General features: G+C 37.7%; 1 protein-coding gene across 1 annotated transcript in view; it reads right to left on the bottom strand.

Moving 5' to 3' along the window:
- Positions 1-318: 318 nt before the first annotated feature.
- Positions 319-25,537, bottom strand: part of LOC579779 (glutamate receptor ionotropic, kainate 2) — a 46,196-nt gene continuing 20,977 nt past the window's right edge. Inside the window, exons 4-15 of the mRNA XM_030995095.1 lie at positions 17,782-18,036; positions 16,919-17,094; positions 15,546-15,599; positions 13,471-13,632; positions 12,788-12,943; positions 11,150-11,251; positions 10,232-10,342; positions 9,338-9,547; positions 7,712-8,272; positions 6,235-6,463; positions 5,084-5,340; positions 319-4,413 (exon numbers count right to left, since the gene is read on the bottom strand). Of these exons, the coding sequence (XP_030850955.1) occupies positions 4,255-4,413; positions 5,084-5,340; positions 6,235-6,463; positions 7,712-8,272; positions 9,338-9,547; positions 10,232-10,342; positions 11,150-11,251; positions 12,788-12,943; positions 13,471-13,632; positions 15,546-15,599; positions 16,919-17,094; positions 17,782-18,036 (2,432 nt within the window). The 3' untranslated portion in view covers positions 319-4,254. The remainder of the gene's footprint in view (positions 4,414-5,083; positions 5,341-6,234; positions 6,464-7,711; positions 8,273-9,337; positions 9,548-10,231; positions 10,343-11,149; positions 11,252-12,787; positions 12,944-13,470; positions 13,633-15,545; positions 15,600-16,918; positions 17,095-17,781; positions 18,037-25,537) is intronic.

The following is a 25,537-nucleotide window of genomic DNA, read 5'->3' as shown; positions in this document are numbered from 1 at the left end:
GCCTCAGTGTTCTCTCTCATTTTATCCACCTACTAATAAGTACGCCACCTCCCCCCCCCCCCTCCTCCTTCTCAATTCAACAGAGTGTCCCCTTCCCTGAATGGCTCGATGCATGCTTCCCACCCCCCCCCTCCCCCTAGCCCCTTACTGCCAATATCTGAATAGGATACCGTAATATCCAAGCGTCGTTTGTGAATTCTGGGCCCCGTCTTATAAAGAGTTGATATTAATCGCAACTTATTTGTCGATACAGTATTACAACCCTAACCAGAGAAATCACTTCAATAGAAGAAGAAAAGATGAAGAAAATACATACAATTTTATATAAATTAGCAATTTTTATTGAATGAGGATAATATTTGTCTGTCTAAAAGAATATTGTGGAAATACAATAGAAATAATCATACTATTAGAACCACGTTGTCCTATAATCTACACAAGTTAAATTCGCTAGTATAAGCTAGTTTCCTTCAACAAAATCAAAGGATTTGAAGAGATGCTTTTACTAATCACAACCAATAAGTAAAGTTTTTGTCATCATCATTGGACTTACCTATTACCTATCATTTCAATAACAGTTTTCTATGTACATGATAACTTACGTGTGTGGCCCGAGTAATATGATCACATGGGTATTTTGACCATCATTTCTCACTGAAATACACCTTTGTTAAACATGTATGTGCATCATAATGATGAATATACTGATTATCAATATCTACATATTTTTTTATGTTTCAGAACAAAAGTATATACTACCGGCGAAAGGATACAAATGAAATCAAATAGTTTTTTGTACAGATGCATTATAAATAACTTTGTTTTACTTTTGAATCGGTTCAACGAATCACTTTTTTTTATTGTGTTTGACTTTTAATGTCGCACACTTTATACTGAACCTGTCAGTTTGACACAAATTTAGTTTCAAGAAATTGTAAATTGCTGTAAATATAAATTTTCCATGATTTCAATAAGCCTTTGTAGAGGAAGAAGGAAAAAAATGCACATTTTTTTTTAATCACTCTAAAACTATTACAAGCCCTATGTCCACAAACGGCTATACCAATATGTTGCAAAATAGAAAATAAGTATATATAAAATTGTAACAGGTCAAACAGAACACAAGACGAAAATATAAAAATGAAGAAAACACAAATCGAAAGAAGTTAAGCATTGATCATTAAGCATCACACAGTGGCATGTCAGCATTTGATATACACACAGGAAAAAACAAATATTACAACTTGTAATGGGTTTATAAGGTGTAGCCCAAATACATAACGATGCCGACGTCACAGAAACGCTCAAATGCTAACGCTTTAATTGTTTTATGTTAAAAAGATATAAGACAGATAACGCATGACATTAATGAATATATTTTGATAATTATGCCTTGATTTGCAACTATTGAATCGATTTTACAATGTGGCATCAGTGATATGTCATGCTATTGCCAATTTAACTTTATTATTGCTTACGGTACCAAGTTTTGATAACTTTTTACGCTAATCATGTATATTAGTGATTTGAACACAAATTTCATGTAGATGTTCTTAAATATATTACAGTGCAGAATGTATGTGTTCTTTCAGAGCATGATGAAATGGCGATTCTAATCATTTTTCTTTTTAAACACAAATGTCCATATCTTACATGTACTTCATATACATAGTACTTTTCATATTTTGTCTTTGTCAGTTATAAAAGAAAAGTAGGAGTATGGGAGTTTTTTTTTATTCATAATCATGATTACTAGAATAAGTAAAACTTCAAATGAAGTAATGTTTATATATCCATCAATCTTTTTATAAATCAACAGATTCATAAACGGATAAAATTCAATAAAAATCTGGCGAACAAATGATGACAAATATTTTGACCACAAAAGACCAAGAGTGTTCTTATAATATCAAATTTCAACAAGGTGTATTAGGTTATCATTATTGTGTAAGTTTACAATGAATTGATATTAATAGAGTTTAAAAATACATGTATTAATATAAATTATTCATACTCGCATTTCATATTAGCAAAACCATGCCCAACTCATATCAATCACTAATTCGATTAACATGTTATCAACGATTATTCCCATGAAGTATCAAGATTATTTATAAAGTGATACACATTAGCACAGTCAGCATCATTCTTCATCATGTTATACTTTATAGCAAATAGGAATTGCTTATGATCATGATTGCGATTAAACGAAAAAAAATGATTGTTTTTAAAAGGTGCGGAAATTGGTCATCATTTATTTCTAGGTTGGTCTAAGCTTTTGTTGATTACACCCATTTCAAAATGTGACGTGGTAATGGGAATTGCAATATAACCGCTGTGCTGTTGAATAATGGCTCTCTCATATTTTTTTTGTATTCAAGTCCTTTCTCCCTAGATTTACATTTCAACATATATGTATAGTACGTATGTGAATAGACGTGAGGTAAACATTAACGCCTCTATATACGACACGTCATAGTACAGGAAGTACAAGGACTGTGCACTCGTAAACTAGTAAGTGAACACATATTATTATTGATATCACACAAATAGATTACATCCTTAAAATGGAACTATAAAATAGTATGAAAGCACATGAGACTTGCATCAGCCCACATAAACGGACAGGATTAGAACACCTGTATAATAAGAGATAATACAATAATTTACAGCTTTCTGATCACCCTGTTGCAAACACTTCGCGATATCCATTTTTGTTAATGTTAATAGATATTACTTGTCAGGTACTTAACTATTACTTGAAACATAGCAGTTTGCAAGTCCTGAACTATATAGGGTCAGAGACCGAGACGAAGAGGACAACTTTGAGTTCATAAATAGCAACATGACACATGATTCTAGGTTCTATATAGTTGTTTTTGTTTTGTGCTTGTTTTTGTCGTAGTGTGGGATACCACGAAAGGAGATGTGAATATTACTCTAGACAACACATACAGTATTTTTAAGTCGATATCAATGTCTTTTAAAATCAAGCTGTTCAACCACATAAACAGGTCATAAACCTGCGCAATTTGGTTAATGAAAGCAAACTTACATTTGCGGCCTAAAGTTAAATGATGAAAATGATTTATAATTTAGCAATCCTACATGTACGTGATGTTTCTGTTTTTAATTACCCTCTAAAGTTTTGGTACTCGTATTTTGCGTAATTTACGAATGTGTAAATGTATGTACCACGAGCAAACGAGTAAAAACACCGATACCCGTTACAAGGAAGGTATGAAGGAGGTAAATAGTGTCCAACAAATAGCTGACAAACACACAATAATAAATACCGATATGTACAAGATTAATACATAGAATATCCCGGCAAATCAAAAATATGAAACAAAAGAAGAATCACATTGAATGTTTGACCCTGAATGAAGTACGTTTTGTTGTCTGTCCAAAGTTACATTAAAACTCAAACATCAAGATTTCAACATCGCGACCTTTGAACCATAGATAAACGTCCCTGTCATCATTATTAGTGTAGTCTCGTCAGTAGAGCTGATTTATGATTACGTATACATCACCAGGATGCTTCTCGAGTTAAACTGTTGCATAGCATGGCCACTACTATGATGTCATAATGGAAGAACTATAACAAAGGACTGTCTGTCCATAATATATATTCACGAAACCCACACTTTCCATACCATACACAGATTATATGTAATACATAATCATTTCATTTATGATATAGGTGAATTTGGCATTGCTTTATGATTACCAAAATAATGGTGAATATACAAGGTTCCTTGAGCGTTATGGTAAAGTGTGCTGTGACTTCATCAAAATATCAGTTAACATTTAAATATGTTTTTCTCAACCTTCCCACATTGAATGGAAGTATATATATATAAATGTAAAATATAATTTCTCTTCTTCAGCAAGGTCTCCATAGCACAGATAGATGTCTTCCACGGCCCGTGTCGTAACAAAAGAATTCGGGGCGCCAGTTTATGTTCTACTTTAAACTAGCTCAAGATGACTTGACTTTAGTGCTGAATATACCACAAAACCACGCCCTTGGGGAGCCATGCAACACGCAATACTCCCATTGATGTAGATCTCAAGTGACACCAGTACCCAGATACCATCTTTAAACTTTTTCTTCATTTTTTCATTCTAGAATCAATCAGAATCACTTTGACGAAAAGCGTAAGACTGCAGGGACACCGTCATCACCATCGACACCTTCGACGGCCATGAACGTCGCATTGGTTTAATTGAAACCTATTAGTTTGCTGGTTATGCGACTGTTTCTGTCATGGGTATCATTTGTCCGTTTATTCCAGAAGGATACGTTGAAGGAATATATTTATGTTCCATCGAAGGGGGCGCCTTCTTTTTACCGTTGCATCTAAAAGCGAATCGGATCCCAGCCATCAGCTCTGCACATAGTGATTTCTACAATAAAAAACAAAAAGGGAAATCAATAGGATAATATAGCTCATGGATTATCTCATAGATCATTACAATACACATAATTCATCTGAAACGATTAACTCATTTTGTGTGCAGATTATGAAATGAAGGGTAACAAATATTTCGATGATGAAGGGTTTGAAGATAAAAAATTATTGGCTTCTGATATGATCCTCATACCAACCACACACAGTGCTGAAGACCAAGATGCTACAATAATTGTCAACTAAACTATTAAACTATTAACTATCAAACTTTTAACTGTCAACTAAACTATATGATAGTTAACGTGACAAATCAAATGGTGATGTACATTATTCTTTTTGCAATAACACTATGTTAAAAAACCGAGCCTGAATTGAGTTTCTCTTTCTAGGGAAATATCTTTCTAGTTGACGTGCTTCTCATGACCATGATGAAGCCATGTGAAAGTTGTTTATGAATTTCATCCAAGTAACATGATCGTAAATGCATTACAAAATCATCTCAAGGGCAATCGCCTATCCTATGTAAATCATGTTCAGAATACGTAATGAAAAATATGTTCGCATATTTTAAAAGGGGATGCACAAGTCTATTGAAATCGCCTTAAGTTGATTTTTCGACAGCAGTTGCGATCGTGTAAGTTGTACAGTGTGGTAAAATAGATTACCTTATCAATTTCTGCGTTTTGCTTTGATTTCCAGATGAACTCTGCGATCACGGTGATGACTCCGAGAATGAGTCCGGCGACGAGCACGAGGAATATACCCCCTATGTTCTTCAGACCTAACTCGCTTGCATCATCTTTGCTGTTATCGTCTCTCACACACTGGCCAGATTTCCACCACTTATTCTTGAGTTCTAGGAGGACGTCATCTTCCTGGAGTTTCAGGATGGCTTTGGTGATAAGGTCTCGGTATCTCGAGCCTTTAGGGATATCAAAGGAATAGGTAACGTGATATAGTTACCTCAAAAAGTACTGGTCAAGTTAGGAGGAATAAATTCTTAGATTAAGAAAAAATGAATGTTTGTTGGGAATTTATTTTGTATGTTTGAGCTTGTTTTTTGTTTTACAACATCTGGCTATATGGCAGGAGGAGTCTAACATACTTTTTGAAAGCCCAGGGCAGACTGTGATTCCCATGTTATCACAATCTAGTTAGCCAATACTCTGTATGCCCCCATCTTTTACAGCATCGTGCCAATCGAGAAGTACTTTTGAACGCCATCTTAAATTCGTAACAAACTGATCCTCTGCATTTCAGGGTATGTCTTTCGAGCTTTCGTCCCATATACTTTATTCTATTGGGTATCAACATCATGACAGTCATGATTATGTTGAGTACATAGGGCAAATGCCAGTTCGGTTTAAACATAGATCCTACTGCAGGGTCCATGGTTTAAAGGGGTGCATTTGGGCAGGTTGTACCCCCTCCCTCCTAAAATCCGCAACCTTAGTCCTTTACCATTGACATTATTCCGCACGTCCATCCCAGGGGATATTCGAGGCGCATACAAGTTACAAAGTACTACTACCCTAACATTATTATCAGTCATTAGAAAGCTTAAAAATAAGGACTTTATTTTCATCAAGATATTATTTTAAAAAAATCACAATCAAAATGGACTTCAAATAATTTGATCAGAAATTAAATTATGAATCCCTTTTCTACCGATGCACTTGCCGTTGTCGACATTACCTGACATTTACAGCAAGGTTGATATGAGTTTTAGGTAAGAGTGGGCTGACAAACTCATTATTATTGTCGGTCAATGTTTGAATGAAAGGACAACCCTACGGAGCTTTACGATGTCACCTACCTAATGGAGTGCCTACACCATATCCCCTTGAGTTCATGAGTCCACCGATGATGGTAAGGTTTTTACAGTGTTGCGACACCTCGTATTCAGCCATGGTTGACTCCATAAGGAATGCATAGTTCTTGTTATTGAGAACCCTATCGATGCCTTCCCTGTATGTCTGTACGAAGACGTGTGGCTTTGAACTCATAAACTCCCACATGGTCTTGTACGTGTGTATTGTAGACCGCTGCAAAAACAAAAATATAAAATCATCCAGTTACGATGAAGATAATATATAAGTATCGGGTTCCCGAAAGAAGGGCCATAACGAGCTATTTTTCAATTCGATCTAATGACCTTTTTTTGCAGGAAGGCGATGAAATATACTAGGATCGTTGTTGCTATGAAGCAGCATGTTTACCAAACAAATAAGTAGGGATATTAAAGGAAATTAGTTAATCTTTCTTGTAATTAAAGTCATATAAATGTGCCCTCTAATGGTAAGCTATCAAATTAGTATTGTGATAGTACTTTTTGTGGGGGGGGGGGGGACAGGTTTGCTGGAGTTCACGAGACGGGAAAATCATTTGGAAGCGTTGACTACTCTCACTATTGGTCTCCTACATATCACTTTGTTCTTCATTATGTTTGACTATAATACATAAGATACCTCATGCTGTCAAGGAGATAACATTCATGCTGGTAAAACAAACAGCACCATGATGAGAGAATGATGTTAACATTTTAAAACACCTAACCCAATGTGATCCTCTTTAACACATCTTTATCGTTCGTATTGTCAGTGCGGGTGTTCCCCATTAGCAGCATAACATAATCAGGGAATGTACGATGGCAGAGAGAAGGACTCAGCATGATAGCGACGGAAGCTGACACCTAGAGTATGTAGAACAATGCTGGGTTTAGAAGCAGCAACTGTTTCGACCTAGAGGGGTGTCAATTACAGTGATGCCTTTCACGCTATGGGTCGGCTTTTGTCGGAATGACATAACTGCTGGACTTCTTTGAGTCTCACTTACACCATCGAGATGCAAGCGTTTATATTGAAGGTAGATGTAATCAACGTCACAGAGAATTACCTTAGTTTGTCGTGACCTAGATTATCGAAGTCCTATGTGATAGCATATCTATTAAATACATTCCGGAAATGGGTTCGGAAAGACGGAAATCGTTATTTGAAGCAATATATATACTCCTATCTAAACTACTAGATTTTCCTCACAAACTATTACACACTAGAAATGCACACGGGGGCGGTGGCACCCCATCCCCAAGAAAAAGGGATATAGTATGACTCAACGCTACCTAACCCTATTAACATTATTAAGGTAAAGGAGAAAAAAGTATGAATATTAAAGTCAGACTTTAATATTTATAATGCAAAGTTCCAGTCTACAAAATATCAAGATTGTCTCCATAAAAGACGCCATTGTGTTTTCTTCGTGACTGAAGCATTAGAATCATGATAAGGAATTACTTTGAAAAATGTGTTGGTGGCCCCACTCGTTCTTGTGCCATACTCTATCGTTGTCTGCTTGGCTAGGTCATCCGCGTTGGTGATAGGTGAGACCATCCTCTCGACTGTGAGGAAAGCAGCCAGGTTAGCGGTGTAGGAGGATACCAGTATAAGAGAGAAGAACCACCAGAAACCACTGAGGACCCTGGTGGAGAACGCTTTCGGGTTCAGCTCCGATCCTTGTTGCATAAGACCACCAAACGAGAACCAGAGACAACTGAGCAAGGTGAACTGGTTCTCGACTGCATCGTATTCGGGGTTGATGGGGTGAGAGTTGTACCATTCGTACGGGCTGAACCGGGCTAGCATGAAGAAGGAGAGACTCACGGTCAGGTAAGCCATGATGATGTACATCCAGATATCGAAGGAGAGCGGGTTCAAGAACGAGAAGACGCCGGGGTTTTGAGGTTCAGAGACACGGTATAGGATGCAGACTCCTAGGTACATGAAGGGCTTCGAGAAATCAATCACTTGCTCTCGGACGTAGGAGATGGTCAGAGGTGCCACGGCCAGATCAGCTTTCTAAGGAAGACAGTAAAAATCAATCGCTAATTATTTAGTATGTGCCATTTGTTGACATTGTGAATAAAATCAATTATATAGATTTACATGATAGTAAATAAATCATTGGGATTATCTTAATGGAGCTTTAATTTTACACGCTTGCCTTTCTGTTTTTTCTTAAAACTCAAATTTTCTCAACATTTGTGTTCATAGAATGCCGTACGAGAAAGGTACTAAGGAAGTATAATATTTCACCTTAATTTTCTAAACTAATAAGAAATTCGACTTTAGATCATTGTAGATTAGGCAGTTAGGCTGCCGACGATTCACGTCATTGTCTTCTGTTTCACAATGACCTTGTTAACATGTCTGAAGGTTGTTTTTCCGAGACTGGATCTCATTAAGCATTCCAAATCATTGTCATGTATTTAAATTCGAATATATCTTTTTAGAAGTAATATTTAGAGTTCATAGGTGGAATACATTATAGCCAGATGGAACCCCTTACATCATGTATTGTGGTATGGTGGATAAGTCACCGGCTGTATATATCAAGGTACTGGGCTCAGATCCCAGCTCGGCACTTATGTCCTTTGGAAAGACCTTAATCTACATTTGCCACTCTCCACCCAGGTTTAAATGGGTACAAAATGTAACTTTTCTGCGTACAGCAGAAAACCCAAATGTTGCATTCTTTATCAATATTTGACTTCAACCAAATTTGTTTTAAAAATTCTTGCAGAAATGTGTCATAAATGACATCCTATTTCACATTATACAAGTTATTGCACAAAATTTTGTCAAAAAACGTTTTGGCGAATTTGGGACTCCTAACACTTGAGAGGGGCTCTAAGCTTTCGTACACGTTGTAACTGTGCATTTTACATATTTTTCAACGCAACTAACAGACAGCGATTAAAAACAACTGTTTTTAAACATGTTGTCATTTTGCTATGCAAGGTTTGAAGGAACCCATTTCATGCATCTTACAAATCGTACGATATCAGAAATGAGTTCACCCATTTCTTAATCATTATGAATTTATGAATTTCATTCACTAATGAATAGATGGAACGTACGTACCCTTTCCATAAGCTCGGCCACCATCCCATCGAACGAACCATCTTCCTTCTGCCCACCGTAGTTACCATCTTCAACCAGCTTGATCCGGTAATCGAAACCGAGTTTGAGTGAAAGTTGATGAAGGAGGTCGATACAGAAACCTTCAAACTTATCATTGCCTTCCAGTGTACGACCATCCTCGGTGGTCTTGAACATCACAAACGGCTTCTCCTGCGTGGGACAAGAAGGCGATTCTGGTTATAATGGAACCTAAGGCAATTTTAATAGCATTGTGCGTCACCTATTGAAAAATTGTACGAACATGACAATGACGTATTAAACGTAATCTGAACATGATGTCTATATATAGGAGGTTTTTATTACAAAAATTCTATCGTCGCAGTCTTACAACTGGATTGCCATTGGAATGCAATTAAAAAGTACATGTATTTACAAGTTAAAAGTACAATAGTCTTAGAACTATGACATAATGTATGGAACAAACAAGTACATTTTGCGAAAATAGTTGCTTTTTAGTTCCAAAAAGAAGCTTAATAAAAAATCAACGACTTGAACTTGGTACCCATCACATTTCTCATCTCATGAGACAAAAGCAAGGCTAATTAGGGAATCAACCGAGTTGTTGTGAACTAGGCATAAAGTGTTAGCAACTTGTAAGCAGACTACTTGGCGCATCCGTACGTCCTCAAAGCCCGCTTGGAATATGAGTCCCATTTGAGTTCCTTGCGCAAGGTTTTAAGTTATTCTTTATTTTCGTTACGCTCATTATCCGTTAGCTCACACGATGCCAGATAACGAATTAAGAGTTTACATTCATTAATTCTTGCTATGCAAATTAATCTTGAACATTTGGTTTGATTTCTCAACACCATGCATAGAAATGCGATGTCCTACCAGTACAGTTGTAACGACAAGTGTTCTGTTAATTCCTGCTCTGGAAGCTGCAGAAGATTTATACAGAACTGGGTACATGTCGATGCCGTGTTCTCTTGTCCAGTTACCGACCTAGAACACATAGAAAAGAAATCACTTGGTTTATAATGACGTTTCAGTCATGCATTTATACCTTACAAAGTAATTGATGAAAAGATAATAATAATATTTTAACCTTGATTAAGCTTTAAACTGTGAACACTCTGTCATATCTGTAGGCACCCCCATCCCCTCACAATATTTCGCAATAATAAGTGATCATGGACAATTTTCTATAAATAATTATTTTAAGAGAGAAATTTGAAATGTTTAGGAATAATACACGATACACGAATTGTGACTGATGATAATTATATCTATCTATGTTCCATAGCTTGAAGGCTGTTGGGGGTGAAAATGAAATGGACCTTGAGACACATGTTCTCCATAACTTCCTGTCTCCAGCTGTTCTAGTTAGCCGCTCAAATTATATTGCTTTTCATTGCTTGATATTATCAGTCCATTCCTATAGTTGGTCTGCCCCTCTTTCTTCTTCCATCATACAGATATACAACGGTAATTGCATCTGTTTCCCTGGGGGAACCGGTATTCTCTGAGGGGGGGGGGGGGGACTAGTCCGAATAATCTTTCGCAAGAATGCAAAATAACGAGGAGTAATTATGCGATGCATTTCTTCTTCTTCATCACCTTCTTCTCCTCCTTCTTCTTCTTCTTCTTCTTCTTCTTTTTCTTCTCACTTTAAACAAAATCTTATCTTGATATGTTCTTAATGTATGCCAGATTGGGTTTTGCCCCCATTGTTCCCCTTTTGGATCTGCCTGATTTATCACAATAATTTCTTGATATTTCAAAACCCTTTCGGGTTACTTGTTTTCTTACTTGAAGCATCCCTTCTTCATGTAAAGATGTTACGTGTAAGACGACATTGGATCTCTCTCCATCCTCAAATTCAACATCTCCTGTTAATCCTTTCATCACCGTCTAGAGAAAGATTGAAACAAAAATCAAAATTAAAAAATAATCAAGCTTTAGGGTTCAAGTTTCGTTTATTTGTACAACAAAATGTCTTCTTTTGCAGACCATTAATATATACACAAATTGACATTACAAATAACAAACACAATATAGAATTGATTGGTGAATTAGACAGAGATAGAGGTACATGTATGAACACAAAATGGTCCTTTACAAAGTGTAAGACTGTCCAAGAGAAGAGAAAAGGGAAAAGTTGTTAAGAAACAAACGTCTGCATTTCCGATTACGCGGCTAAAAAGAAACAAAAAAGCTGATAAATAATGTCGGTTTGTGCATATTTTGCCAGTATCTCATTCTGAGGAACCTCATCGATCAGTCCAGGACCGAATAACCAATTCTGAAAGCTTGAAGGCCTGTTAAATATGATTAAATACAGTAAGCTGTGTTATATTTCTTTCTGAGGGACATCGCTGAAGGTTGTGAAAGGTGGAATGGTTGCCCAGCTCTTCTAAAATTATAACCCATGAAATATTTGTTATGTGACGAACAGACGGTATTTAACCGATCATGCTCTTGTGCAAGCAGGACAATCAGCATGTAGGCATATTGATGATATCTTCCATTCCATCTCTGTTACTCTGCACTCCAAGACGCCCTTGACTAGCTAAACGAGGACATAGGATTGCCTGGAATATTCTCATATTCTCATATTCTCATCAGTGCTATGGTGGCCGCGAAGGGTCAATTTCAAAAGCTGTCAAGGTCGACACCTTAAAGCTACCATAGCAGTGTCCGCATTTTTCATTCGATCAGCGTCGCATCCCGCATTGCACGGTCAGCTGCCGGGCTGCTGTCCAAGGTGAGAGACACTTCAGTGATGTTAGCACAGTAGGGGTATGGTTTTTTGCAATGGTCGGTGGCGAGTCCACTGTCGTTGTGAATAGCAATGGCTAGAGTTATCTCGTTATGGTCATAATTCAGTATGTAGCCGTCATGGGGATAATATGGGTTTCTTGTTCATGCTTCAGTTGGCTGCCAAAATATTACTTTATTTTTATGAGCAATTCCTGCCATTCGTGGTGCCACATTACATTGCGGGATGCAAGCAATTGATCTACATTTACCACACTCCACCCAGGTGAAGTAATTGGGTACCTGGTAAGAATTTATTCCTTGAATTGCTAGAGCGCCGTATGGCAGCCGTGCTAAAGCCAGGGTAATAATCGGGAGCGCCAGGAGGGTCAAATCTGACAGACATGAGCGCTATACAAGAACCCATTATTATTATTATTTATTATCAAAAACCTTTCATATCTGTAAATAATTGCTCTTTTTTTTGTATGCATACGAGAGCAATAGAAACAAAGAGAGAGAGAGAGAGAGAGAGAGAGAGAATCAGTGAAGCTACCGGTGAGAGACGGTCGGAGAAGGAGAAAGGGAGGATGATAAAGTTGAGAAAAGTACGCTAATCATTCAAAGAGGGGGCGGTACAGAAAACAGGAGACAGGTTTGGGCGAGTTCTAACTACGCAATCTTTCTTACCGATTCGATATCATTGTGAAGTGTAAGTCCTGTTTCCCATGGCTGGTTGCGTTCACATGAGAGTGCCTTGACCGCCAAGTTACTGGTCTGACGGTTAGCATGGTGTAAAGCCTTGGATATGAGATTGACTCCATCGAATGTGATCACGCCCTCTGTCTGTTCGTTAAAGTCAAGGAATTGGAATTGAAGAAAAGGTTAACATTTAAAAACATGTTCACATCTACAGTAGATGTTCTTCTATTCTCATATTGTATTGCCTTGTAAAGGACTGTGATCTTGAGCAACGAATAAGTAGGAAATAAATATGATTTCCTAAATCAGATGTTACTTGCCCATGTGTCACTTCGAATGGTTTCATACAGAGAGGTGCCGTTCGTTACTACAATGACGCTTTTCGAATCAAATACATCACATTAAGAGTGTTAAAAGCTTCTAACGATTTTTTTGTCTGTAATAAGCGGAACTGCACTACGTGTAGCTACTTGCGCCCTCTATATAGCAAACAATGCCTACGCGGTACCCGTTGATCCCCCAAGATCTCCTTTGTTATGTTAAATGAGAACTTATTTGATGAGATAACCACCTGTCAGTGACCACGCAGGGAGTTCTTATCCCTCCTGGCCAAACTAGTGCAGACAGGCTTTAAACCTTAGTTCGATTGCTTGTTGGATGGGTTGTCTTACCGTCATGCCTGCATCTTCTGGTCCGACTCCGTTCCTGAGTGCATACTCCTTATACTCCCTTAAGAGTTCCATATTCTCAGGGACCTGCATGTCAACCAACTGTAGAGCAGTCATGTTCACCATGTCACCACTGTACCGGGTTAGATCCAGGGAAAACGTGTCCTAAAAAAGAGATTATTACAACCAGTCAAGTAAAGAACTGTAACTTCTTGAAACAATGTCACTAATGTACCGGGTTAGATCCAGGGAAAACGTGTCCTAAAAAAGAGATTATTACAACCAGTCAAGTAAAGAACTGTAACTTCTTGAAACAATGTCACTAATGTACCGGGTCAGATCCAGGGAAAACGTGTCCTAAAAAACAGAATATTACAACCAGTCAAGTAAAGAACTGTAATTTCTTGAAACAATGTCACTAATGTACCGGGTTAGATCCAGGGAAAACGTGTCCTAAGAGAACAGAATATTACAACCAGTCAAGTAAAGAACTGTAATTTCTTGAAACAATGTCACTAATGTACCGGGTTAGATCCAGGGAAAACGTGTCCTAAGAGAACAGAATATTACAACCAGTCACGTAAAGAACTGTAATTTCTTGAAACAATGTCACTAATGTACCGGGTTAGATCCAGGGAAAACGTGTCCTAAAAGAACAGAATATTACAACCAGTCACGTAAAGAACTGTAATTTCTTGAAACAATGTCACTAATGTACCGGGTTAGATCCAGGGAAAACGTGTCCTAAAAGAACAGAATATTACAACCAGTCAAGCAAAGAACTGTAATTTCTTGAAACGATGTCACTAATGTACCGGGTTAGATTCATAAAACCAGTCAAGTCAAGAACCGCAATTTCGTAAAACAATGTAAGCATTATCATATTATGTAACCAACCAAAAATAGTATAAAAAGATCATGAAAAAAAATCGCAGAAACTTATGAATTAGAGGTACTTTGTAAGGAAACGACATAATTTTACATTTTTCTACATTTTTTCACATTTTTTACCATATGATTTTAAAACACATTCAATGGAATACAGAGCAGATATTTTAAAGGCCTATCGAAGTTTCGATGAACGTGAACCATGGTCTTGTTATAATAGGCATACATGCAAATGACAATGCTGATCGTGAAGAGAGAAACGGGTAGGGCACGATGCTTCAATTCGTGCAGCAAGCTATGATATGCATGACAATAGCAGGAGTGCTGATGATTATAACGAGGAGAAGGAGGAAGAATATGAGAAGGAAGGTGATGAGGGCGATGAGGATGATGACAATGTGTGCGCTCATAATGATAAATGTTACAACGACGATGGTTTGGGCGATAATGATAATGAAAATGATTGGATATAAAGATTATGATGGAATACTAATAGTCACAATTCAAATCGGAAATTAATGTATCGTAATGGTGGGTGAAGAGTTTACACATTATATTCTGCAATAGAATAATGGAATCAAATTAATAAAGAATTAGCTCATTAAAAAGTTAATGTAATTGAAAATTACTCTCTTAGACTGTGTGAAAATGTGGCTGAGCTTATACAAGAAGTGCGCTTTTTGCATCATTTTGAGGACCGTTTTCATAATTCTGAATATATTGTCAATAGATAATGGAAAAGTAGTCTCTGGTTAGTAGTCAGGGACGTATACTTATCGAATTTAATGACCAATTGCGATCGTGCCATTGACAGAACTCGAGCACAAGACAGGATAATTAAATATATCTACGGTGCTCTTCGTGCTTCAGAACCCTTTGATTGCTGTTCAATTTTGCGCCCCGGTATAAAAGGGGCATACACCAGCGACATCATGTGTCGGATACGCCACCCGGGGTGGGGTGGGGTGGGGACTCTCAGGCAAGGTAATAGTCAAGTAAGGCATACGAGAGGCTAGCTGTCGAAAGCGTGAGAAGTGAATTAGCGTAGACATCGTTATCATAATACTAACCAATGACGTCATGATGTAGCTATAGCCACGCAATAGCATCTGAGCTTCCAGGATCTATTTATGACAAATGATACAGGAATCATGAAAGACATTGTTGGTGGGGTGGAAACGAATACTCACCAGTGGTGTAATAATGTAGTGGTAATAATCCATCATCATTTGAAGCTGCATCATCTGCTCCCGGGAAGAAGATGAGCGAAGAATAGAAACATGACAAGAAAATAGAGATCGTTATTAAATCACAAGCTTTTGTGTCTAGTACTAGCAGCTTTTTCGGAAGCCCCAAATCGTTAGAGTAGAAAATACTGGACGTGATCTATCCGAACCCCGAATTCTCTTCATACATATGCAATTGGTACAATGATTTGCAAGTATGAAGATTCGTTTCAATGTTACTATTTCTTCTAGTCAGTGCCTGTCGGTTGAAAAACTCAAAATTATGAAGAGAAATAGGAAAATATCGTGGACAAAGCCTTATTCATAAGTTAAATCATTACGCAAACCCTTTATAAACGTTCTTATGTTAATACATGGGATACAAATCATCAGTTGATTATAAATAATAATACACTGAACTAACCATAAAAGTCTAATCAAACTGCAGTGGAAATGAATATGTTGTTCAGGTTAGTTTGTATTCTGTGGTGGATTCGCTGTCTACTATAAAAACAGGTTGATGAAAGTTTGCTTACGATATTCCTCTCATGGGACTACCGCAGATGAATATACTAAGGAATATATCGCAACGCTATACTAGCAAACCTAGTCTCATTGACAGTGATTAAGCTACAGAGAACATTTTTCCTCGCCCCCACCCCCCCCCCCCCCATCTCGATAGAGTGAGAGAGAGGAGCAGATAGAGAGAGAGAGAGAGAGAGAGAGAGAGATAGAGAGAGAGAGAGAGAGAGAGAGCGCGTGAAAAGAGAGGGTATCAGGACCGCCCTCATGCAGAGTCAGCCTGGTTTATTTACATTAACCGCCCTTTAAGACCAGTGCCCCCCCCCTAATGATGCCGTTCCTCTTTCGATTTCAGTCAGTTTGCCTTACGACTTGTCTCTTTCTTGCTTTCTCTCTTACATTTTATAGACTCTGACTCCTCTTCTTCCATCTCCATATCAATCTCTTTTTCTTCACCACTGCTTACATTTATCATATATATATATATATATATATATAAATACGCTCCTGCCTATAGGCCCCATGAGTTTACCCCTAATGGCGTTACCTTCTCACGTTTTTTTTTTTTTTTTTTTTTTTTTTTTTTTACTCCAATCCAATTTCATTTGTATTTCTTTCAATGTTCTCACAGGGATTCATATCCCCCTATTTTCTCAGTGGATATGGATTTTGGTGAAAAGCATGTAAAAAATTGGTCCTGGGTATTTTCGTCCAGATGATGCAGGGGGGGTCGACAATCTCTGTGAGTATTCCATTACTAAAATCATGGCATTTGGCACCGAGTTTGTTCCAGAACAAAGAGATGTTCTTCTAACCTTCTCCAGCAGTTGGATTAGAGACTTCCTGGAGCAGTCGATGATGATATGGTTCGCTCCAGAACTCTTGATCCTCTTCATCATGGTGCCAAACGGCATGGACTTGGTGTAGTAGATGGTCAACTCTATGTCCCTGTGCATCGATTCCATTAACACATCCTTTAACCTCGTCAGACCTAGAAAATGACCAATGGAAAAAATAAGAGTAACATAGAAGGGGAAATGAATTTGAACATTAACAAAAAGGGGGGAAATACTTGAAATAATTTAAAGAGGAATTAGACTGGGAAAAAATGAAGCTGAAGAAAACACATGGTCTTGTCCAACATGATTCAACAGTGGACCAATTAAAAAATGGGAAGGTCGTTCGTTAAGCGAGAGAATATGGATTTTTATATGGCTTTACTGTCTCTTGTTCTCTTGAAGGGGCCCTTTATCTGTTAGAGTGGACCGAATACGAACGTGGGACAATTATTGTGTAGCGCTCTATGATGGCAAGAAGCAGAGCCATCTATACACAGAGTTTGGCCAACCCGTTCGAGTTGGACACAAAACAAAAGAATATACGCCATGTTGTGATCCACTGAAACCAAGTTGGTCGAACTCTGTTTATAATGGCTCTGGCAAGAAGGAAACAAATCACTTAATCGAAACTGTGCTCTGAAAGGAAAGAAGAAGACGAATGGGGTTAAAAAGTATACATGGAATATTGCGTTCATACTACTTATAACCAGGTTTGTAAATTATTTTTTCCTGCTCAAGAACCTAACATCCAGGAATTACGAGATTATTGAAATGTATTTATGATTCAAATATATTTATTTACCGTTGTTATTGATGTATGAAACTAAATGTGAATTTACCATTGAAATCATCATAGATGATTGATATCTTCTTCCATCGAAAGGCCTTAACGAGATCCCTGATGGCTCTACTGACGATATCATTGGAGGGATGCATGTATATGGTGCTCTGACCAGGGAGGTGAGGTTTCGGCTCCCAGTGGGTCTGGATATGAGGGATATCCATGACGTCACAAACAGACTGAACTGCCAGGGAGTCCTGGAGGGAGGTGGGGCCAAACACAGCGGCCACGCCCACACCGAGCTGCTGACATACTGCAAAGAGAGTGAAGACAAATAAATCTTTATATAGAGTTAATTAAATGAGATATTAATCAGTTTAATGTGGCGTAACTTGAATCAAGGTCCCTCCTTACCGTTGTACCATATCCTTTCAACGTCTATGCACTTCAAGAAAGCTGCCACACTATCCTTATATTTGGGCAACTACTATATAAACCGTAGCCCTTCTGGACCGTCGGCATCTCTCTCGTGTGTTCACTCGTGTTTTCTCGCTCCACTTGCCCAACTCTTGATGTTGTCTAGATCCATCCTGCAGGACGTCTACCAACTCGACACTTCCCTTCACCTTCGTCTTCGATAGTTGCCAATGCAACATTTTTCTCTCTTGGTCTCCAGTGACTATATTTACCATCTTCCTTTTCTTGACTTATTCCACCATTCCTTCCTCGTCTGATACCATAAATCTGCATCCCTTCCCATCAACTGACCACCTGTTCACAAAAGACAGTGGAATGTCCTCACCCACTGAGTACCTTGTTGCATTAGCATAGTGTGTTTTCATATAGTAGCCCATTGAAACCCTTCTTTTCATGGTGTTGCTTGGGGATTCCTGACATAGCAACTGCTTACAATGGTATTGGATTTTGTGAATGGGCATTGTATAAAAACATGCAATGCTATTGCGGACCGGTGAATGTCTGTTCATCGAGCTGACTGATGAATGACTGGCATGGTGATGTCACAAAAGTCATTTGCTTTTGGAGGGTGTTTTTAGGGGTTGAGCTTAGCAGGTAGAACAAAAGTAATAGAAAAAATAATATACAGTATATATGACATAAATATACATCAAAAATTAAAAAGATTTGTGATGTATTCAGTATTGCAGATCAACAAAAGCTAAAATGATTTTTTTTAAAAATTTAGTCACCCTTTAAAGAATATAAAAGTCATCGTCATACATGATACGTTATAATTGACCATGTTGGTTATTGTGCACATTTTGATTGTGTTTAATATGCAACCGGTTAATACTTCTTTCAAGAGTGATGGAAGGGGGAGACTGATGGAGCAGAGGGTGATTGATATGAAAGAGTGGGTGGTACTTAGACTATTCTAATTACATTCAACACTCCAAGCAAGAATGACCAATCTATATAGCAACATAAAGATTGATATGGCCCAACCCATGAAATTGGCGTCGGTACTCTGAATCCATGCTAAAAAAAAAATCCACAATGTTTGTATTTGTAGGGAATGTTGCTTTGCTGCTTCTCTCTCTCTCTCTCTCTCTCTCTCTCTCTTAAATATCTCTTTCTTTTCCTCCTCTCTCTTTCACTCTCTTTCCTTGTTATAAAAAGTCATGAAATGGTGTACTTCACACCATCATCATGCTTTATTACACGATAGCAGACTTCAGTCTAAAGCCCGCTGGATCAACATCAAGTCAATACACATTGAGACGTTTGGATTAATGTCACTTAGTCACAATACTCCACATCCCATCGATTCATTTCATTGGTTTCTCATCCAGGGTGAACATCCAGAAAATGAACATTCAGGGCATCACTAAATAAACATGTAGGCGTGAGGGTGGAAGGCCCCCGTTCAGAATTTTAAAATTAATTCCTTTATTGTCTAGTATATAATAATAATTTAACCTTTTCGTTGGAAAATTCTGATGGTTTCGACTTTTTCATTTTTTTGTTTAGTTCGTTAGTCAATATTTTGCACTTTTTAATGGCATCTTGATTCAATCGTTTTCAGTTGGCAAATATAATCCTGGAACCCATCTCCGATCTAGCGAAACCAGATTCTGATTCGATTTACTACTTCAATATATGTTGGCATAAAGATAAACCAAACTAAATCCTTTAGGGGTTTATCTTGTCAATCGATATAGATTTGAACAGCTTAAATGTATGAAAAACATGACAGATTGGCGAATACTTTGATCTGGAATGAGATGATGTTACTATTACGTGGACTCGCTTTTTTGTGTTCTTTTTACAATTTACGTCTTTCTTCGATGGGAGTATGTTATAAGAAAAATATGGACTCAGATTGGACATTCTGCTATCCTGTATTAATGTGTTATTATTGACGATGACAATTGCATACCAATAAAACTTTCTGGCACAGACACAAATACTGAAAATGTGAAAGCAGGTGATGTCTCACATTTCATCGATTTGAAGAAAACACAAAACAAACATTGATATTAGAAATCAGCATACGTAAAGTGATTGATAGAGGACCTCTCTAGTACGGAATGGTTTGATGAAGCAGACGAAAAGAGGGGAAAATACCGATGAAACGATATATTTAACAAATGCGTAATTAGCTCTCCCGGAAACCGCTCATCAATTAAGATTAAAGATACGCGAAAGTCGGCGCGAATCACCGCTTCTGGAACAAGTTAAACCAGTTTGAATTATTCAAAACCGTTCTGAACAAGCGCGACGGAAGTCCTCATCCATTCTTGTGATAGAGTTCGCTTCGTTTTAAATGTTTTAAGTGTTGAACAAAATGCAAAATTCGTCCCACAATCAAACAAATATCAATCTCAATTAGGAAAGGCATCTTGTATTGAGGAATGGTAATTTGATACTAGACAGAACGAGTTGAAAGATGAAGAGGAATTGACACAGGGAGACTGAAATTAAGCAAACTGGAGGAAAGAGATTGGAGCAGGGTCAAGGAAATCTATTAGAACAAGCCTCTTCACTTAGGCCAACAAACTTGGTTTCCTGCACCTTCGGTTTCGTGGACATTATGGGGCTTCATTCAGAATTAAAAATATAATTTAGCAAGAGACCGAAACAGGAAACCGAAAGACGCTGGGGGGGGGCAGGAGTTAATCGCTTGGCGAGGGATTGAAGGCTCAATGTGGGCCGAAAACTCAGTCTTGAGAACATTCCTTTTCTGCTTAGTAAACCTCGAGGCTAATGGATCAATTGTGATGTCCCCAAGAGGGATTCTCACTGATACACAAGACAAAGACAGGTAGAGAAATACTTTGAAACCAAACGGTGAAAGGATTCCATCGTCTCTTTGGCACACCTTGCTTCAGGCTGTTTGTATCGTTAACCCTACACCCATAACTAGAAACAGTGATCTTCCATGGCGGAAGTGAGCCATCCATCTAGTCAATCGGAAGGTGAGCAGAGTTCTTCCAATGGCTCCCTGTGACAATGCACTCTGATCAGGAGGTCACGTGATCCAAGAATGCTACTACTTTAACTTTAATCCCCTTCAAACGTCCGTCCCTCATCGTAAAGCTGTCATATAAATCCGTTCATGTTTTCGTACTCATACATTAACATTTAACTAACAGGGAGCCTGTAACAATTTAATATGCGCTTTGATTTGGATATACATGCATCTTTAGTCGAGCCAAGCTCAAACTATCTTGTAATTTATATTCAAGGGTTTCATGATATTAGTGAAATATTCGAGAAAGTAAATAATGCTTTCATTACATAACTCCTTATCCCTGAATAGTGTACTATAACATCAGTACGCATGGGGATACTCTAATCAAAGGTTAAAGCCGTTGGAATGACCCCATAGTCTCACGTATCCAAATTGTATTAAGTGAATTGAACATAACTCGTACATCTGGCCAAGCAAAGCAACCAAGACTGCTTTTAACCTGTCTGACAACATCAGAGAAAATGTTTACAATTGTTAGTTAGGTTTATCAGTATTTGTATGTTTATAGATAAGCAGTGATCTCATTCAGTAATGTAAGTAGTGTTCTTATTCAGTCCCTGAAATTTGCATTGCACTATGAAAGAGAATAAACTGAAAAGAAATTTCACAAAACGAAGTTTGTAAGATTTTCCTTTCAAGATTTATGAGAACGACAGGCAGGGATGGCTTATGTTGTAACATAATGACAGCCCAATGGATGAAACAAAATGAATAACCTACTAGACCTAAATATAGACGAAATATTAAATTCGCCTTGTCTATTTGAATTTAGTTATTTTTTTAAGTTTTCCTTTAAATAAAACATAACTTCTTCAAAGGGTTGGACCAGTTATTCATGTCAAATTGTACTTCAAAAGGCACTCACGACTTTAAAGAAATAGACATGAGCGGAAAACGGTAAACAAGTTAGACATGAGGATTATCACAACAAATACTCTAAAGAAAAACCCGGTCTTAGTGTACCTTAAAAATGGAATGTGGCTTACTAGTTATGCCAAACATTATGAATTCCGACAGCTGTAATCGAATAATGGGAAGCTACTGCTATATCCGCCTCGATCAGATAACATACACACACACACGCACACAAGAGCACACGCACACGCATTAAAGTCTTGTTTTAGATATGGCGAGGTAAACCGCAATTTCAAAAGTCGCCGCGATTTTCTTACGTGTAACTGAATGGCAACTGCGCGCAACATCGGACTTGCGCGTTTTCGCTGAGCTCTGTCTTAGAACATTAACGCCGCGAATTCGCCACCTCCTATCTGAACGAGGCGTTACTTTCTAAATACAGAAGGAAAACAAAAAACGATTTCCCACTTTATTTCAGTCTCCAGCGGAGTCACGTCAGTGATCACTTATTCTTTAAATTTTTGTTTTAAATAGTACCATATCTGGGCAAAAGTCGTTAAATTCTTTGGTTGATACCCTTTTATAAATATTACAAAACCCTTTTATAAATATTACAAAATCTTTGCATTTTATACAATTCTATTTTCACTCGAGGATGACCTAGTAAAAGGCTTTGACCTAAGCCGCTTTATTGATCTGTTGGTTTATTTGGATTTTAGTGTAGATGGTCCTGAAGAAGGGTCAGACCAATTGAGAAAATAAAAGAGATAACACCGGTGATTTTAATCCATTTTCCTTGTTTTGCACTTATGAGACGCCAACTGCACTTTGCACTTGATATATATTTCTATATTTCTTTATCTGTTTTCCAAGCAGGTGCCTGGAGAAGCCTCCCAAAATACACGAATCAATACTCTAACATGTCACGTGGGCCATGATAAATCTCCTTCCCTCGTCCTCATCTAATATTTATGAGTGCACAGGTTGATGATGTATAAACGGCAAAATCCTTCAAGATCCTTCCACTGCATATCTAACGGACGTTCTTTTATTATGTTCATGTTCAGAAGAAACCGAGCAAAAAAGCACTTCTAACGTCAACATGATATTAAAGACAAGAGGATAGTTGTATTAAATTTTCAATAACGTCGTTAGGGTTTGCGTTATTCTCGTTAGTTTAAGAAAATGCTTCATTTATATGAGGATTTGGAAATATTATTGAATACCCTCCCCATGACTTTCACTTTTCCTGGAGCTCCTTTTATAAAACTGCTCACAGTCAAAACATAGTCTTCCAAAATCAAAACATCAAGACCAGACAGCAACCGAAATGTCTACTGGTCGCATGATCTTTGATGTGACCAGGGAGAACGCCATAGTTTACATGAAACAACTCATGACATTTTAAGTTACAGATGTCAGATGTACATGCATAATGAAAAAGAATTGTGGTCTTTTCCTGATTTAGTCAATTTATGACAATTTTATTTATACTCTACCCTTTCATGTCTTTCAAATGTTGATGCAACCGGGGCTTCGTGGTTGGATTTATATGTGTTTTATAAGTATTCCCGACTGCATCGAACTATTCAAAAACTCTCGTTCTGTATTGTCAATAACCAGATGCTATTTCGTCAAAATGTAAAGTGGGGAATCAATGGTATAATAAAATTGACTTTTTTTTTAAAATTGTACATACATGTATGAGCAATATTAAATCAGCGGCAGCCAACACTCCCTGCGAAAAATGATAAGTTTATGTTTAAAAAATGTTTATTATTTCTTCGTTAAATCTTGGTAATAATAATAATAATAATATTCGGTTCTTGTATAGCTTTGGAAATTACTACCCTAGCTTTAGCTCCGGCAGCCGTAATCAGCGCACAGTGCATTTCAACGAATAAACTACCGGGTGCCCATTTACCTCACCTGGGTCGAGTATGGCAAATGTAGATTAATATCTTGCAAAGGACAATAGTGCCGCGGCGAGACTCGAACCGCGGACCTTGTGATCCACAGTCCGGTGACATATCAAATCGACCACGACACCTCTATACATGTTGTTAGGAAAGCGTACGTGAGTATACTTTGCTCTTTTTTTTGCAATTCATGCGTACTGATGTCCGACTCAGAAAAATCATTTATTGATAGACCACAATACCATGATAAAAATGAAATGAATAATATATATATATACTTTAGCACCTTCCCTCCTGATTGACCCACATGTCCACTATGGATGTCCGCCTTCACCGTTTCGTTTTATGGACAGCCCTAGCAAAACGTCTCTCAAAGTGGAACAATTTGTAAATGATACCAAAAGAAAGATTTGAAATATACATATGTATATATACATATTATAATAAATCGGGTCTCTACAACTATATGTTCAGCCAACTGTAAATGTAATGCGATGTTATTGAGTAGCCTAAAATATGATGATTTGTGAGGATCCCACGAAAACATCAGTTGACATTAGAGTTTTTGGTGCCTGGATATGGACAATCAATAAATACAATGGATATGAAGTGGAATTGACGGCTTCTTATTTTTGCAGCAGAACGAAAAATGGTATTTTGGTATCGTTCATAATGTTCTGCTATTAAGTGTTCACAACCCCTGCAACCATGCACCCCTGATCGACTCTTTTTAACCACCAATATCATAAGCATGCGATAGATGATCAAAGACGCAATCACACGAGGGCTAGGAACATGCTTATTGATGTTAACCCGAGACTATTTGGCAGTCATAACATGACATTTTAATGATCGTCCTGTATGGCTTATTCTCCAGCACGTCTTAAGATAACCAATGAATTCACTGTCATGCCTACGTATCGGAAGCGTTTTCTAGATAATCGATAGCAAGAGAGGGTTTGTACTGCAGCTATTTGAATTGGTAGAAGGTGCAAATGACCTTTACAGAATCAGGTGAAGTTAAGGTCCCTAGAAACATATCAATCTAGATCATCTGTATCACAGGGAGGTGATCTGTGGAGCATCATTAGTCATAATCTCAGTTTCACGACTAAAATGCCAATACTATACAGTACACGCCGAAAATCTCCGCAACACGATTTACACGATTCAAAATTTACACGATTCGACTGCTCGCGGGAATCGTGTAACCATTTATTTTTACACGATTCGTTTTTTGCCAATGAAGCAAAATTTGAATCGTGTAAACGTGTAATCGTGTAAAATTACACGATTCCTCAATTCAGGTCGAATCGTGTAATCGTGTAATCTGCCCGCCGAAAATCTCCGCAACACGATTACACGATTCAAAATTTACACGATTCGATTGCTCGCTGGAATTGTGTTACAATTTATTTTCAGTGGTGATGGTGAGCAGGTTAAGGACGTCTAGTTCAGTAAAAGCAAGAAGTTACTTCTTGGTTGAACGAGGACAACGTGGACGATACGAGGGGATAGCGAAGATTACGCTTTCTTTCTCTTGTATA

The sequence above is a fragment of the Strongylocentrotus purpuratus genome, unplaced genomic scaffold (genome assembly GCF_000002235.5).
Source record: "Strongylocentrotus purpuratus isolate Spur 01 unplaced genomic scaffold, Spur_5.0 spur5_scaffold_21, whole genome shotgun sequence".
NCBI lineage: Eukaryota > Metazoa > Echinodermata > Echinoidea > Camarodonta > Strongylocentrotidae > Strongylocentrotus > Strongylocentrotus purpuratus.
This window is presented reverse-complemented; position numbering and strand designations above follow the sequence as displayed.